General features: G+C 33.0%; 2 protein-coding genes across 2 annotated transcripts; one reads left to right on the forward strand and one right to left on the reverse strand.

Annotated features, from left to right (window-relative positions):
* Positions 1 to 877: 877 nt before the first annotated feature.
* On the reverse strand, positions 878 to 8593 carry LOC114367400 (condensin-2 complex subunit D3-like). The gene is made up of 9 exons (XM_028324578.1): positions 7044 to 8593; positions 5530 to 6270; positions 4255 to 4749; positions 4066 to 4157; positions 3759 to 3846; positions 3535 to 3649; positions 3312 to 3438; positions 3051 to 3225; positions 878 to 1749 (listed from the first exon to the last, which is right to left on the reverse strand). Exons 1-9 carry the CDS (start codon positions 8490 to 8492, stop codon positions 1051 to 1053), a joined length of 3981 nt encoding a protein of 1326 aa, XP_028180379.1. The 5' UTR covers positions 8493 to 8593; the 3' UTR covers positions 878 to 1050.
* Positions 8594 to 8672: 79 nt separating this feature from the next.
* Positions 8673 to 10531, forward strand: LOC114367401 (translationally-controlled tumor protein homolog). Its single transcript, XM_028324579.1, has 5 exons — positions 8673 to 8811; positions 9332 to 9405; positions 9571 to 9699; positions 9811 to 9968; positions 10111 to 10531. Exons 1-5 carry the CDS (start codon positions 8784 to 8786, stop codon positions 10226 to 10228), a joined length of 507 nt encoding a protein of 168 aa, XP_028180380.1. The 5' UTR covers positions 8673 to 8783; the 3' UTR covers positions 10229 to 10531.
* Positions 10532 to 18179: the final 7648 nt, after the last annotated feature.

Genomic DNA, 18179 nt, shown 5'->3' on the forward strand with positions numbered 1-18179 from the left:
ACGTTGCTTATAACGCATTCTGCCACTGCTCTTGTTGTTTGTTGGTTTGGTTTTATGGAATGTTTAGTGTAAATCAAGATAGGCGAATGAATTGATAATAATTTATGGTTTGCTGTTCTGGTGTAAATCATGATTACGAGAACCATGGATCAGCAAGAACACCATGGATCAGTGAGAACACCATGGATAGTACTAGAACCATGATCACTCAATGGGCCATACTTGCAACAGTTAATGCTATATTCTCTTGGTTTACCCTCCAGAATATCAGCACCAAATCAACATGTTCAGGATGGCTGATTGACATTTGACACGAAACTAAGATTTTAATGTTAACCTAGCGTCAAGGAAGCTTCTTTTTTTTTTTTTTTAACTAGATGGGGTAAGTGTTTTTTCCCCATGAATTTCATGGTACCTGATGATGTATGATATTTCTATTAATGTAATTTAATTATCTATTTTATTATTATTCTTATTAGAGAATCTTCATAAAATTCAGGATCCAAGAAAATGGGCAGAGAAAACAATCTCCAATTCAAATTCATTCTAATAATCTAAATTATTATATTTTACTGATATAACATGAGAGAAAGGTGGTATTAAAACTGCTTTAATTTCAACAGAATCAGCAGACAATAGAAAACAGTAAAAATAAAAGGAAACAAATTTTAATCCATTAAGAAAAACTAATTAATTCGAACAACAGAAAATTGCTTGGATTCACTGAAATACGGATAGGCAAGAGTTAAACTTATCTTCAGGCTTACTACTCCAAAGTTTTTGTAGCTTTTCACAGTCAGGAACAAGCATTGAAGCGCATATTCCTATTTGCTAGGCCAACTATATTTCTGAACTATTTTAACATAACCACTAAGCATTTGCCTAGAATCCTTTTCTTCCAATTGCTTTTATCAGTAAAAATCAGTTGTTATCAAGTTGCCACTATATTTACATTTAACATACTTGTCTGGAAAGACAGGTCTTTCAGGCTCCAATGCCAAATAAAACTATGTGATTTTGGAATGCTAAAATTCAAAATACATTTTGATGTTAGTTTTCTTCATCAGAATCGAAAGACTGTCTTTTCCTTATAGATTGTATGACATCCATGCGCTTATCTTTGGAATGACACATACCAGTACAAGACTTGACTTTAGGAACACTCAAAGAACTAAGTGATGGTGTAGCGGTCCCCTTGTTTATTTCCCTGAGCACAGAACGGGCTGTTGCTGCAGCTGCTGCATTTGCCATTGCTGAAGCAACTCTTGAATCACTTGGAAGCTCATTACTGCTTTGTCCAACTGTTTGTCCTTGTGTCTTGGTCAGATTCTTAGAAGCATCAGGTGATTGATTTGAAACTGATTTTGGTTTGGTGCCCACAGCCTCAGCTACTGTTGCTTTAGCTTTTGCTGCTTCATATTTTTTAATATCATAAATAAGCTCTTTCTGCAGCTGCTTATCAGCTACCAATATGTCATCAATCTCATTCTTATAGTCCTTTAGAATAATGCGGAGGCACTCCATGAGAGAACCTATGAGAGGACTATTCTTGGTTTCCAATAAACGTTTCAACTCTATGAAGATGGGGACTGTATTTTGGATAAGACCCTTCTTGACTGCCTGAGTTATAGTCTTTCCTCTAGCTGCAGATCCACTTTCTCCCCCTTCCTCCTCTACATCTGCTGACTCGGATGATGCACGAGTGGATGAAATGCGTATCTCTTTACAGCCGAGAATTTGAAAAGCATCCTGATCACACAATTAATGTTATAATTAGAAGCCTTAAATAAGTTTTTTGTCCCAATAAAATAGTTTTATTTATTTATTTATTAGAATCGTAGTTTTAAAAACTGAACCAGTAATCGACTCGATCAAGATATTGGGTCAATGGTCGAACCAATAGGTCAGTTATTAACCTGCATGACTCGATCTTTATTAACAAAAATAAAAAAAAAAAGTATACCCTATATTAAATAAAAAAAAGAATCACTTCACAAATTAGTACAACATTTCTGTGGTGCAGTTTCAGATTGCATTTTTTAAGATTAAATTACTCATTTGGTCCTTATAGTTTGAAAGTGGTCTTTTTAGTCTTTATAGTTTACATTTTAACTCTCTTTTAGTCCCTATAGTTTCATGATTCTTACTTTTTTAATCTTTTCAAATTACAAAAACTAAGAGAATTAAAATATAAACTATAAGGACTAAAAAAAACACTTTTAAACTACAGGGACTAAAAGAGAATTAAAATGTAAACTATAGGGACTAAAAAGACCATTTTCAAACTATAGGGACTAAAAAGATAATAACCATGAAACTATAGGGACCACATGTGTAATTTAACCTTTTTTTAATTTTTCATGAAGGGAAAAGTATCTGTGTGCGCCCAAACCGGTCTGGGTTGTTACCCGCTGTTTGCTGGTCTGACCATAAACTTGCCCAGGTCACACCGGGTTTCCGATGCCTGAGCCAAACCGGTTGAGTTATTGGATCCCACTCCGACCAGCCGTTCGATCTGGGTTTTAAAACACTAATAATAGTCCTTTAAAGATTTATTTTTTGTTTTATTCATTGCTGTCAATTAACGAAGGTAATCGATGTCTAACAGGATAGTCACGCGTAATTCTTTTTTGGTAAACTGTGTTTTAAAATCCTCATCTGTTCGAACCAATTGATGACATTAAATTACTTGACGAGGGATTTAAAAATATTGTTTACCAAAAAAGTTACATGCGACTGTAAGACTCCACAAGTCAATAAACTGTCAACATAGTTGATACTTGACAACAAGGACAAAAATAAAAAATTTTAAATCTTTAAAGGACTAAAAAAATACAACTTTAAAGGACTAAAATAAAAAAATCCCTATTTTATAGGGACCAAAAACTTATTTAAGCCTTATTAGAACATAAATTACATGATATAAGACAGTATTAAAGGCAATGTTATCTCCCTTCATATTCCAATATGTATGCATTACCAATTGCATACATATATATATGCTGATAATTAATGACAACCTGGTGACCATGGTTGGTACAGATTAATACCTGTAGAACAGACTGTCCAGTTGCATCTTCTATATTGAGCATACCATCAGAAGCTGCGGCTAGAATTTCTGCACATAACTTGGCAAAGGTTGCTAGAAGATGTTCAGGGGCCATTTGTTTTAGCAAAGAAACATAAATGTGCATTCTTTTAGACCTTGACTCTTCATCAGTACCCCTGCGAAGATCAATGCAGACTTGATATCAGTGCAATATCTCAAATAATTAACTGTCTTGCCAATTGCTAATTTTGGGTCCCATTACCTGATGGAAAAGATTTGGCTTTCCTTTCGTGATCCTTGAGACTCACGATGCCCATTATGGACATGACAGTCGTTCAGAACAAAAACAGCCTCAACAAAACTATTGTATGCTAAAAGAGGAGACTTGACTGGTGAGGAAAACACAATAGTTAAAATCCAATGACAAACATATTTTTTAATTTATATATAATGGCAAGTATAACTATCAAGATAAAGTTTCAGACCTTTCAAAATATTTCCAAAGAGAAAATCCGCTAACTGCCTTATATTTTCTGATTCATCAACAAGTGACAAAAGGAACCGAAGAAATAGCACTCCTCTCCATTTCACATAGTCCCTCTAGATAAAAGAAAATCATATTTTAGCAAACAATACAATTTTTCCCTCTTCACCTTTTAGAAGAGATAATGAAAACAAGCTGTGAAATAAGTTGATTCATAAAAAGTACCTGCAGCAATCTGGAAAGCAATATGAACGTTTGCCTTCTCACAAGTTCACAGGGATCTAAGAGACACCTTGTGATCTTTGTTATGTAACTGATAACTTCCATGAAAAAGAAGTTAGAATAGCAAGGCGAATATTTGCTGACATTCAATTTAAGCATTTTGCATTCTGTAAATATTGGATTTATATTATTATTATTATACAATCTGCTATGTATTTACCAATATGTACAAGAACACTACATTATTTCCTTACGATATTATACCTTTTCAAATTCAAATTCACTTAAATGCAATATTAACGAGGCTTACCAATCAACAAGAGCAGTGAACCGGACACAAAAGTCTGCCATCATGACCACAATGTTGTTGCGAAGAGCTGCAGATTTGCTCTTTTCAAGCTCCTGCATATTTTGAAACAGAATGTATTTTGATTAGGAGGTGAGAAAAATATCACAGTCCATGAGGCATAACATAAACAGTCAAAGCCACAGGCCCAACCTGTACAAACAGAGGAATATAATTCTTAGCTAGCTTCCCATCAGCAAGGCAAAGCTTGCCCATAGCTAGCCACCCTTGAATATAAAAAGAGGGAGCTTCCTGTTGCAAAGAAGTTGAAGGGCTGGGTAGGTTATTTAATTTAGGACCAGAACTCCCAGAAGTGATGATTGTATGCAACAGAGGAACTAAATTGCTCATATCAGCAGATGGGCAAACAATAACTACCGACCCAACTGTATAAATCGCTGTTACTGCTTTAGACAATGACTTGGACTTTGCTACTGATTTCCTGCCTTTGCTAGTCCCACTTCTAGGTGGAGTGAAGAAGCTACCTTCTGCGTTTTGTTCTGAATTCTCTGAAATGAATTTTTCTATTATTCCAGAAGCCCTGGAGAGAACTTGGTGGACCCATTTCAAGACTAATGCTTCTGCCTCTTCGAGATTTGAAGCTTTCCTCTTGCATAATGTTTTTAGTGCTTTTAAATGAGCATCAACCTATCAAGCAAAAGTAAAAAGTCAACAAAGTATACTATTTAACTCTGTATAATTATAATGTTCTCAGCCATTATCATTCTGTTCTACCTCTATACCTCATCATTTAACTTACCTTTCTGTCCAGATTTATCAACTAAAATACCAGCTAACATTATTTCTATGAAAATAGTTGTTCCATTAACAATTAATAACAAATTTAGTATCACAGCACTGTTTAATATATAAGTCTAGATAGCTTGGCTAATTGCTTAAGAAACTAAGATGATCATGGAACTAATATTTGTTTATTAAATGATGCAGTATAAAGAGTGTCCAGTTTTCTTCATTGTGTGGGGGCAGTAGAGTAAACAAGATAAATGCTTAAGCTTCAGATGGAATGAAATTCCCATGACCTGGCATAAGACAAAAAATAGAACTGAGAGGAAGACATTTACACATCTTAAAACTTGAAAGACCATGCAGAAGTGTTAATTTCAAGGCAACCTTCAGTCCACTCCACTCCACAAGATATTGGCATCATTAATAGACAGATTTGTTACCATATACTTTTAAGTGTTAAGAAATTTATAATATATGATGCAAAAAGATGATAATCAAGACAAAGAAGCATCCCATGAAAAGCATTATGAAATTCTAAATCTGGTGGATAAATAAAGCCGTGTTTAACAATGGTAGAATATCACACATTCACACCATCCAGATAGACATTGAAGAATAATACAAGAAGCAAGCGTTAGAAGTCACTAATGAATTCGATTAATAATACTACTTAATGATTACCTCTGTTGAATGCATGTTGAATTGTTCAACCCGTTTGAGCAAGTTATGAGCCAAATCAGCTGCGGGTACAGGGGGCAGCTCCACAGAAACATTAGAAATTGTTTGTAAGAGGAAAACTCGGTCACTGGCCCAGGCAACATGATTGCATTCTATGCTTTCTTCCTCTTCAGATGCATTTCTTTGTACAAATGGGCTTTTGAACTCACCTTCCACTTCATGTTTGTCAAGAAGTTGCCAATGATGATGAAGAAACTCCCAGTCTACTACTTTTGAAAGGAATGTTGACACCTCTGACAAAAGAAACCAAGCACCTGGCGGGGCAGTCCATTTTTCTATTGGCATGGAGTGACTCAGCCAGATAGACTCTGACACCCTGATTATATTTTGAAGTGCGGTAACAATTTTGTGATTTATACGATTCTTTTTGCCCAGATTTGTGCAAATTTTCTTCACCCAAGGGCTCACCTCCCCATGGTAAATCTCTCTCAGAAGATACAGAGTTCCATTGGGAAAAAACATCTCCATCTCATTGTCTAAACCTTTTCCTTTCATCTTTCTATTAGACAAAGGCTCGCTATATGAAGAGGTAGCAGTTGCAGCTCTAATTATCCGGTCCAAAACAAGTTCTTTAAACATGTTCTCACATTCTTCTTGGATGCTTGATTCATTGTCAGATATTAAACGCGGAACTGAATGTAGCCACTCAGTTATTACTGTTTCAGCAGAGAATGTTCTGAAAGCCTACATTTTGTTTAAGTAAATTTCATAAATTAATCATGTGTTTTTATTTATATTAGCAATTAGTAAAAAGGAACCAAGAAAAAGAGAAGAAATTTTAGAGGACCAATGAGATTCATAACTTCTCACGTATAGTAAGATTATAGAAATAACATCGAGTTATCCAAATCATTTCAGGCAGAATCTGATAAACACTGCACAAGTTAGGCAACTATCTAAAGTATACTTAACAGTTTGACATTTAAAACCATTATTTTAATGCAATAAGGGATTGTTTAACATAAGTACTTCATGCAGAAAAATATACTCCGAGCATTTATTTAGTAATATGGAACAAACTTATCACAACAGATTGATTGACATTGCGTTATGCTCTCCATATGGATTACATGTATAGATATAACATTTTACTATTTTTTCTTTCATAAACAACAGTGTAACTCAATTTTATCTACTCAACTCAAAGGCAGAAACAGTTAGTAGAGAACACAACATATAAAAGCAGTCCAACAGAAGAAAATTGCCTGCATTGTAGTTTTTCTATCCAAATCCATTTCCAGGAAAACTAGATGCCAACAACAACACAACAGACCAAAGCAAACCCTACAGTTGTCATGACAAAATATTCTTCTGTAACTACTCACGTAAAATGAAAGCCTTTACCCACATCATATCTTATATTTTCATGTTAAGTCACTAAATTTTGCAAAAAATTCTCATTTCTGTCTCATACATTATACAGCAAAACATTATAACTCAAATAGTAAATAAACTACCTCCGATAGAGCTGTAATTGCCGCTTTCCGCATACTGATAAGTGGATCCGAACAAGCCATCCCCATTGTCTTGAGCACCACTTCATCAATGGCGCCTCCAAGAAGAGAAGTCAAGTTAGTAACCAAAAGCAATGCAGCTTTCCTCACAGCTGCCTTATCATCCATACACCTTCTCCTCAGCATGTCATTCATTCCACCTTCAACATTCCCATCACCAACCTTTCCAAACCCCATAAACTCCTTCAGAACCACACTAGTCCTCTCACCGCGAGACAAAAACCCCACCAGCTGGGCCAAATTCGATAAAGCCCTCGCCCGAATCGTGCCACTCACATCAGAACACCTTTTCAACAGCACCTCCAAGCACCAAATCCCCCACACCTCACTCTCTTCACTCTCCACGCCCAACGGATCCTTCAACGACATCACCAGATTCAAAATGAGATCAACCGCCAAAAGCCGAAGACTGGACTTCCCCTGAGCCATCTGCACAACATACTTCACAAACGCAATTTGATCATCAAAACCCATCACTTTAACAACCTCCATGATGGACTCCACAGCCAATGCTCTCGGCTCGGCCTTCTCCGGCGCCTTCTTCGCCAAATACCTCGGAAAATTAACCAGCGCCTTTTTCACATCATCACATTGATTACCAAGACTCGTGACAAATCCGAGCGCAAAAGTCCTCGCCTGCGACTTCGCCATGAGAACAAGCGAACACAGCGATTTCAAAACCTCCGCAGCAGTGTTGGAAGGTTCACCGTGCTCGGATTTGAGAACTTCCTTCAGCACGTGCGAGCAGAGGCTAAGCAGTCTGCTATACACCGCCGCGTTCCCGCACGTGTTGAGCGAGGTCACGGGGATTTCAGCCACGGTTTGGATCAGCGACTTCAGAGTCTCGGGGAAGCGGTTGAGGTGGATTAAACCCATCACTTCGACTAGCTTCTCCAGCACGCGGAGGAGCACCCTGGGGTCGTGTTGGGAACTAGTGTCGGGCGAATCGTCCTCGTTTTGGGGATTTTTCGCGCGACCGCGACCCGGGCGCTTTCGTTTGCCATTCTGCGAGTTGTCTTGGGCCGGGCCAGGGTGGGAGTGGGCCTTGCAGGAGCGGCGGAGGGAGCGGAGGAAGGAAAGAAACGACATTGGTGTAAAGAGTGTAAAAACGGGTGCGTTCGGAGCGAGGAGAAGCGAGAGGAAGACATCGGAAGCGAGAAGAGAGTGGTGCGGAGGGGAAGAGTCCATTGCGGAAGCAATGGGAGGAATGAGAGAAGACGGAGAGAGATTCTTCGATGAAAGCTCATCGTAGAGAAACTCTGAAAGAGAGTGTTTGAGGAGAAATAGAAGATTCGTTAGGGTTTGTTCGGAGAGTGGTGGTGGTTGAGGGTTTCCACGGAGATCCTCTAGCTCGGAGATTACGCGAGACACCGTTTCCTCCATTTCCGTCATGCTGTGTCTTCTTCCTCCACATATTCCACCACGCTCTATTTTCCATTTCAAATTCCCGCTTTTTCAATTACGGGCCTATTATTCTATGGGCCGAAATAGAAGCCCAATAGGAGAACTGGACAAGGGGTTCTTTTGGTAATTTCAGCGGGTGGAACTAGAAACTGGAAACCCTGGACTATAAATAAGAGTTGCACACAAGTTTTTCGTCCCTCTTCTCTCGCGTCGCTCCGCACCAGTTTCACCGCACGAATATCTTGTTGTTTGGAGCGATCCGAGAAAAACTCTGTAAACATGTTGGTTTACCAGGACCTCCTTACAGGTAAACTAAACTAATCTCTATTTCTTTCGTCGTAGCTTTTGCTTGTAGATCTATTGCCATCGGTTTTGGTTTCGCTTCTGTGTTTAGATCTGTTTCGATTGCGCCTCTGATTTTGATTTTAGAGTATTGAACTTTCGTCGATGTTTGGATCTGGCATTTTTTTCGATGTAATTTGATTCATTGTGGACATGCGTTCATTTCACGCGTATCTGATTGTTTTATTATTTTAATTCTGTTTGTTAATTATAGCTAGGTTATTGATTTAATTAACGCAAAACGTTTTTATTTTCAGTAGTTTCTGTGTAGTATTGTCTATGATTCGAGTGATAATTTAGAGCTAGGCTAATGGTCTGCTTGCTTTACAAATTTAGCTGTAGTGTATAAAATATTATTATTTATGAAGGAATTTTGTTTTATGCCATTCTTCGAATTTATTTATTTTTTTGTGTGTTTCTGTCTCGCCCCTGTTTTATCTTTTTAAATGTTTCTGTTAATATTGACTGTGTGCTGCCTTGTGTAGGTGATGAGCTTCTCTCTGACTCCTTCCGTTACAAGGAAATTGAGAATGGAATGCTGTGGGAAGTTGAGGGGAAGGTTAGTTGATTATTGTGAATTTCTGCAGATTTTTATTGTTTGTGTTGAGTGTAATATTCTAAGCACCACTACTTCATTTTTTATAAGATTGCTTGGATATATTAGTGAAACAGTTTGGTTACACATGGGTGACAAGCTAAAACTATTTCTTTTTGGTGAGTGCAGTGGGTTGTTAAAGGAGCAGTTGATGTAGACATTGGTGCAAACCCTTCTGCTGAGGGTGGAGGAGAAGATGAGGGAGTTGATGATGCAGCTGTTAAGGTTGTTGACATTGTTGACACATTCAGACTTCAGGTTTGGGCAACCTTACACCTCTTCTTATATTTTTGATGGACACTTTCTTTGTCATGATTTTGTCTTGAATCAAGTTCAGATGATAATTATGTAGTTACCATATTTTTGTAGGAGCAACCCGCATTCGATAAGAAGCAGTTTGTTACCTTCATGAAGAGGTTTATCAAGAATTTGACTCCCAAGCTCGATGCAGAGCAACAGGAGTTGTTTAAGAAGCACATCGAGGGAGCAACTAAATACCTGCTCTCTAAGATTAAAGATTTCCAATTGTAAGTGTGACCTTTGTTACACACACATAGATGGATTCATTTTTCAGAGTTTTGTATGTTGTCATCAATTTATATAATTTGTAGTTAGTGCATACGACTCTGGAAAATAAATGCTCATTGAGTTGAAATCTTTTATGTGCAGTTTTGTTGGTGAGAGCATGGGTGATGATGCTTGCTTGGTCTTTGCCTACTACAAGGACGGCGCTGCTGATCCAACATTCCTGTACTTTGCATATGCCTTAAAGGAGGTCAAGTGCTAAGTGACTTAATGTACCGAGCTATCTACTCATTTTATCTAGTTTTTTTTTACGTTCTGTCCTAAGTTACTTGAAACTTTGACCTGGTATTTTGATTTTAATGGTGAGACGTGTGCTACTGCTACATCATAATTCCCATCAAATTTAATTATCGATGGGTTAGAATTTCATTAATTTATGATTTTGGTCGTGCTAGATTCCCGGAAGTTTCTTTTGAAGAATTTTTGGGTGTGTACTAGAAATATTTTAATTTGGCTTCATGGTTTTATTGATAAGGATTTGAATACGACTTGGGAATTTAATATGCGATCAGAATTTTTAATTCAATTTCAGGTCTTTCCCTATTCTCTTGAGAGTTTCAATTTGTAGATTGGTTTGATTAGCTCACAGTACCATCGATTTTAGAAGAAAGCCAAAGAACCTTCGTGCTGATGCATGATGGAATTCTTCTAATTAGTTTAATATGAGAATACTAATAAATAATGTTGTAAATATTTCAACCCGCCCCTGATACGTGTATGGCAACATTTCTGTCTTGTTTACGTAAAATTTGAAACATAACCAGACAGACCATATCTGTTGTTATTAGATTCTAGGCAAAATTATTTGCTTTTTATGCATAAATGTGTCCTAATTATGGGTTTTAGACTTAATAGTGTAAACTATCCAAAAATGGCATATTAAATATTTAGGTTGTATTTATTAGAAGGGAACGAGGGAAATTGAAAAGAAATAGGGTAGTTGTACGTGGATTTAACACTTTTTACCTATTCAATTATCATAAAAGATACTAGAGAGAGATTGTAACATGATTTATGGCTTATTATGATTTTAGCCCTAACCATTTTTTTATTTATGAACGAAAGTCTCTGAAATTATTTCTATAAATCAATATTATACTAACTTGTAAGTGCCACCTTTAAAAATTATTTTAAGAACAATTTTTTAAAAATGTTACAAAAATTATAATTTATAATTATCTTTTAGATAAAATATGTTTGGAGTCTTTTAAAAATTTAAAAATATTAAATTCATTTGTTTGAAAAATATTTTACTGTTTAATGAAATTATTATTGAAGACTAATAAAATATGTTATTTTTACATGAAAAAAAATTATGACGATGAAATTAGTATTTTTTAAATTATAATGATCAAAAATATTTTTGATCCTTTCCTTTTTCTCACAATCTTAGTATTTAAAGTTGACAAAAATGAGAGGTAAGGATCTTTAGCCTCTTATTCTCTTACCTCCACTTTCCATTGGAAATGAGGATTTTCAACAAATTCTCCAAGAATCTTTCATATCTTCGTCATTGAATTACTTTAAATGGGAGAGACTTCGAAAAAAATATATTATATAATGTTCTTCCAAAGTTCTTTTAGGATAAAATTGTAAATTTCTTAAATATTTTAATTCCAATCATTTCAATTTCAAACACTTAGCAAGGAATACACTTAGTTAAAAATATATGGTCTGAAAATTAATATTTGTTCTTTGTGTATTAATGGAATTCGTTCACCATTCGGTGCACATGTGCTTGGCCCAACAACAATTATCCTGCATATTGCAGAATAAGGTATAGGTATACTTCATTTCTGGCGATTTCTATATAAGGGGTTAAATAATAAATACCGACAAATTACCAGTAATTTTCTAAATCCCAGTTAATTTATGGGGAAAAATAAAATAAAAAACTATTTTTTTTCAGCCTTTCCATCCTTAACATCACTGGATTCTTTCGTCAAAAAAAAAAAAAAAATCACTGGATTCCTTGGTTTTTATCATTGATTACTTTACTAACAATGCGATTAAGCAATCACTATCTGTGTATCTATCTCACTTACACAAAAACGCACTTTTTTTACAGTCATTTTTTTTTTAGCCTTTCTCTTTATTTTTTCTAAAATAAATATCTCATCATAAGTTTTCAGTACAACTTTTTTATGGGTGTATCTAATAGGTGCAAATTGAGAGTGCCAAACAGTCTACCCTTGAATCAATGAAGGAAAGTGTCATCCCGGCGCCGTAGATCAACTAGCATGGATTATTTCAAGTTTAACCATAGTTTCAAATTCGAGTCCTGTTATATATGTAGTGTATTAAATATTCAAAAAATTGAATTTTGTTGTTTATAACACTTGACTCAGCAAGAATTATGTTTAATGAAAGGTGTTGGATTGAATATATATATATATATATATATATATATATATATATATATATATATATATATATATATATATATATTATTTTTTGGTTGTGGGAGTGCTGTTGCCCTGTTACTTGATAGTAATTTACATAAGTCTTCTTGAAAAATCCTACTAAGCATTTAAACAGTCTCAAATTTGGATTGTGTATGATTGGTATTAAAGTACAATTGTACAAGTGCAAATACACCAAAATAATGAACATAAAGTCATATTTATATCGGACATGAATATGCTGAAAAAATTAGTTACCTCTATATTCTCAGCATACCAAACTCACATTGCATTTGCTTCACTCTAAAACTTTGCAACAAAAGTCATGGCACCAAAGGACAGGGTAGGATGCAACAAAAGTAATAACGGCGACACTAGCTAGTAGCTAGCATTGAACATAAAGAAGGTAGTGGCATCTCTAAAGTTGAGCCAAGAAATAAGGAACAGTGAATAATAGGTACAAGACAATGAAAAGTATCTATACATTTGTTATTGTTCATTTTAATTATTTGATTCATCAAAGATTTTTTTATATTGGAATAATATGTCCATTTAAATAATATAAAAATAATAATAATAAAATGGTTCAAAATTCAAAATTTTGATGGGATTTTGGCATGCCTAAAGTTGGTGTGAGCATTAATTTCTTACTCGGTTTATTTGTGTTTCTTAGATTTGGATTGTTTAAAAATTACTTTCTTCATCCCATGTTGTGTAAGAAAAAAATAAAATACAAAATAATTGTCATTAATTTTAGTTTTTCAATGTCATATTAATTATTATTTTTACCAATAAGTCATTGGTTCAAAGTGATATTAATTTAAATTTTCTTAAAAAAATTCTTAGATTCAAACTTTGTAAATGAAAAAAATATAATTGAAAGAAAAAATCATACTAAAAATGACTAGTGAGTAGAGACAAGTGCCATTTATCTATTTATATATTTAATTATCAACATTAATTATTACTAACATTATATAACATATTTATATATTATATATAATTGTTATAAAATTTAATGATTTTTAGTTATTATTATATTTGATGTGTTTGTTTCTTTTTTATTGTGAGTGTTGCTTGTTTGTTATTGTGCCTCTAAGACTAAAGAGTCTTTTAAAACTTGAAAAAATTGTATTAGTTATAAATAGATGTATTTTCTTCTTGTATAATTTGAAATGAAAATTAATTTTAATTTTAAGCATAAAACTAATAATAATTTTTAAAATTCATTATTTATTAAAAAAAATTGTTAGAAGTTATATATTTAAATATTTAAAGTATAAAAGAAAAAATCTAGTCCTTCTAATTAGATTGTTTGACAGAGATTAATTAATGATGTAATAACATAAAAAATATATTAATAATTCTTTTTCACTTATATCTTTTTGTAATGTTAATGATGAATAATATTTTTAAATATTATAAAAAAATTTAATAAATGTTAAAAAAAATATTACTAAAAGTCACATATATAATAATGCACCCGATCCACAAAAAGATTCAAATATTTTGTCCCTAATTCATCGCTCTCAAACCGGCAAAATGTCTCGAACTTTGTAAGTTTTATGCATTTCTTTTCTCCCCAATGGAATTTTGACTGGATTTATGTTCAAAATGTGATGCATAAATTTCAAACTAAATCTAATGATCAATAAACTTAGTTTTACAAAAGAAAAAATTTGGATGCTTTTGTAAATCTCATTTTATCTCAAAAATGGTTTTGTAACAATAAAATAAATATGCACTTCGTTGCTAACAAACAAAGGGATAGAGAGTAAAATAGAGGAGATATTTTATAAGGAGTTTGGTACAAGTTTAGTTAAATCATTAATCAAGTAGCTTTTTGTGGATTCATTAACTTCCAAATTAAATGAGCTTAGAAACAAAAGCACATGAAAAGGAACCGATGCAGAGGGCCATGCCACCAACTTCGATTGTCGAAAAATGCGGTGTTGGATGTACATTTAGAAAGGATAGAACAGCTAATTTGACCAAGAAAATGAAAACAGTGATGGATCCATCTTTAATTCAAAATTGTGTTCCTAATTAATCGTTGCTTCTTTAACCTCAAATGCTTTAAGCAAAAGCAAATACCTTTTTGTTAAACAGCAATAAAGTGAAGTGCAATCAAGGTATGGCAACAAGTTAGGCATAATTGAATATATATAATTCCTTTTTTTTTCCTCTTTTGAAGAATAAAGAAAAACGGCTGGCCCCCCTTTGAAATTCATGTGCGTCATCATCCTCCTCTCATATCATATGGGTCACAATTGTGACCAAAACAAGACACCCTTTTTTTGAGTTGTTTCTTTATTTCCTTGTTTGAGAATAAAATAAAATATAAAAAAAAAAACCCACATTTTATGTAAAAGTGACAACACGTGCGTGCCTCATCCAAGAAGGCTTTCATGGGTACTATCGATTTCTTAGCTTTCTTCTCTTTTGACATACTACAATTTAGAAGAAGAAAAAAAAAAGTATCAAATTAGAGATCCTAATAATTCACCATGAGCACCCACCAAAAAAGAACAACATTAATTATATTTATTAACAATGTAGTACTGTACTACTGTTGTCATGATCAATTGCGGGACACTATCAATGCTTGGGTAATTATAATTAATCGTATTTGAAATGCTTTAAAGTTTAAAGTGTATCTTCTTGCTCATGCAATTAATTGGTTAAAATGTCCGGTTTGGTATTTGTGGTAACTCCTACTTGTACCAAATGTTAATAAATGCTTGTATGTAATTTGTGGTAAAAATCTTGGTTCTGTCCTTAGGATTACGCAGCCTTTTAACCTTTATGGCATACTAATAACCACATTTATTGCGTTCAGGATCATTCGAATACAGTAGGTAGTAATGAGATCATAGGCGTATGAACAATATGTTTAGACTTTAGACACACGTTTAGTGCAAATTCTTGCATCAATTTTCTATGTTTGTATGTTAAAGATAATCTTATAATCTCCCAGAATAACACACACAATAGATAATAAATTCTTAGATACATATATATGTAACTAATTATTGAATAATCTCGAATATATATATATATATATATATATATATATATATATATATATATATATATATATATATCAATTTTTTAAATTTTCAGAATTTCTTCTATTTTTTATTTTTCCATTTATCCTTTGCTTAGAGTAGCACTCGTGTTCACATGATTTTCAGGACCAGGGAGATAACAAAAGAGGAAACATGCACATTTTTTTATACACCAAAGCGTGTGCCTTTGACAAAATATAATAGAACTTAACAACGTGAGCAATAATTATGTTGTGTGCATGCATCTTGAGACATTTCACTCATCCAACTTCATGCCCTGTCTATTGTCTCCCCATGAGTGAATGAACGTTACGAACATTATCAAAATCACATTAAAAATATAAGTTAGTGTGAGTTTAGATAAATATATATATGTTTACATGTTTCATTTTATAAAGAATTGATTATAATGAGTATAAAATTAATTTTGAGTTGAATATATTGTTTTTACGTAGTTTATATTTTTAGAATAAAACATTTAAACGTAAATCATGTTACTTTATAATTAATTTTAATAAAATCAGCCATATAAAATTATATAGAAGTACTTTCACGGGATATCAAGTGTCACTTCCGGCAACATTGTGGTAGCTGTACAGGAACAAATGATGGAGTGTGTGGGTAGCTGGAAACTCAGAAATGGAATCTTGTTCAATCAAAAGGAGAAAGATGAAGAAGATGTACTGGAGATGATAAAGTACACAACTTAATTGGTCACAGATGAAGGCAAATGCATGTATGAGGTTTTTCAGCTACATACTATGAATTGATGGATCAATTAGCCGATGATGAGTTTTTAACTCAAAACTAGCATGCTTGGGATGCATGGTTATATACGAGTAGTGTTAACACACTTTTTCTTTTCAATATTTTTTGTTAGAATTTATTAAAAATCACTCATTTTTAATAAATTTAAGAGAGAAAAACATTAATTAAAAAACAAAACATACTAAAATTAATAATTTTTAATAAATTTTAATCAATTATAAAAAAATATTCAAAAGTCTAAGTATGAATGTGTTGGTTGTGTGACAACTATATAGGACAATGGTCACGGTTAATGGGTAAGAGAAGAGGAACATTCTTAACATGTCTTTATTTTGTTTCGTGGACTACGATATGTATGTTGACATGAAAAAGGTATCACTTTATTTTTTTTTGAGTCAGATCTCATATATGTTTCTTAATTCATTGAATGAAAAATTAATTTTATTTATTGTATGTAACTTTTGCTAAATCAAAGAAATTTTACACATAAATATCATCAATGATGATGGGAATAGTAGTGATGGAATAGTGACAACGATGGAGCGACCACAACAATGGTGGGATTGAATAGTGTTGATGAGAACGAAAATGTCAATAAAGATATAAGAAAGGGGTAACAATGATGATGGTGCTAGTGTTGGTGAAATTGTAACAATAGAAGTGTTGGTGGTAAGGATGGTGGTGGTGATAATAGTTACATTGGGATGACGTAATATTAGTAGTGGAGGTGGCGATTATAGAAGTGACAATGTGGTGATAATGACCGTGGTAGTAGAATGATAATGATAATGAGAATGTGTTTTTTAAAATTAAATTAAAAACTAAATTTACAAAAAAAAATCTTAATTTTAAAAATGAATATAAATCTACTTTCAAATTGAGTTAAAAAAATCATTTCAATTTCATTTTTATTAAATATGTTTTGTTTTTTACTCTTTTTTTTAAGGTTGAAATACATTTTGTTAGATTTTAAATGAAAAGGAAAAATAGATAAATTGTGATACGAAATAGAGGAAAAGGAGATTTGGACAACAAGCTTGTTTCTTTTGCTTTAAATTAGGTTGAGTTTATTCCCATCATAAAAATCATGTGACACCCATATGTACTTTCACAGGACATAACATCTTTGTTGTATCCGAAGGATGTCTTGCTCTAGTAAGATAAAAGAAAGGAAAATTTTAAATATATATTCTAATATAGTCTTTTAGGTAGACGAATAGAAGGAGAGATAGAAAAAGAAGAAAAAAAAACAGAAATTGATGAATATGATGAACTATTAAATAAAAAGTAAAGAAAAAAATGAGATAAACTTATATATGATAATAATTCAATATGCGAAATAAATAATTATGCAAATAGTTACTCTTTTAATACTCTACATTATTAAGAGATTAGTTCAATAGTTATTGATTGTGGGAATACATCTGGTTTAATGTCGAATTAAGAAACAGGAAAAAATTAATTAAAAAGTAAAACAAAATAAATTTTATGCACAATAGTTATTGATGTATTAGGCAAGGAGCAAGTTTGATAAGTTGAATTATCTAATTTACTTAATTATTTTTAATATACTATCCTTGTTAATTTTATTTTTTTCTGTTACAGATTAGATATCACGAGTATCAGTATTCCTCAAAGAAAATAAAAAAAAAAAGGCATGGTAAAGTTAGATGGTTGCGGTGCGATTTGTATGATTCATAATGTCGAATTATGCAGGGAGGTAATAATTAAAGGGAGCGAGAGATATGCAAGGGTATATAAGACATTTCCTAACCTTTCGGTAAAAGTACCACGAGGAGTGAGTTAGTTCAACGTAGCCGTTTTATAAATTTGAAAATTAGATGATTATGAATTTATGATAATTATTATTATTATTATTATATTATTATGATGATATTTAACGTTTAATTAATCT

Source organism: Glycine soja, chromosome 9 (genome assembly GCF_004193775.1).
Source record: "Glycine soja cultivar W05 chromosome 9, ASM419377v2, whole genome shotgun sequence".
Classification (NCBI taxonomy): domain Eukaryota; kingdom Viridiplantae; phylum Streptophyta; class Magnoliopsida; order Fabales; family Fabaceae; genus Glycine; species Glycine soja.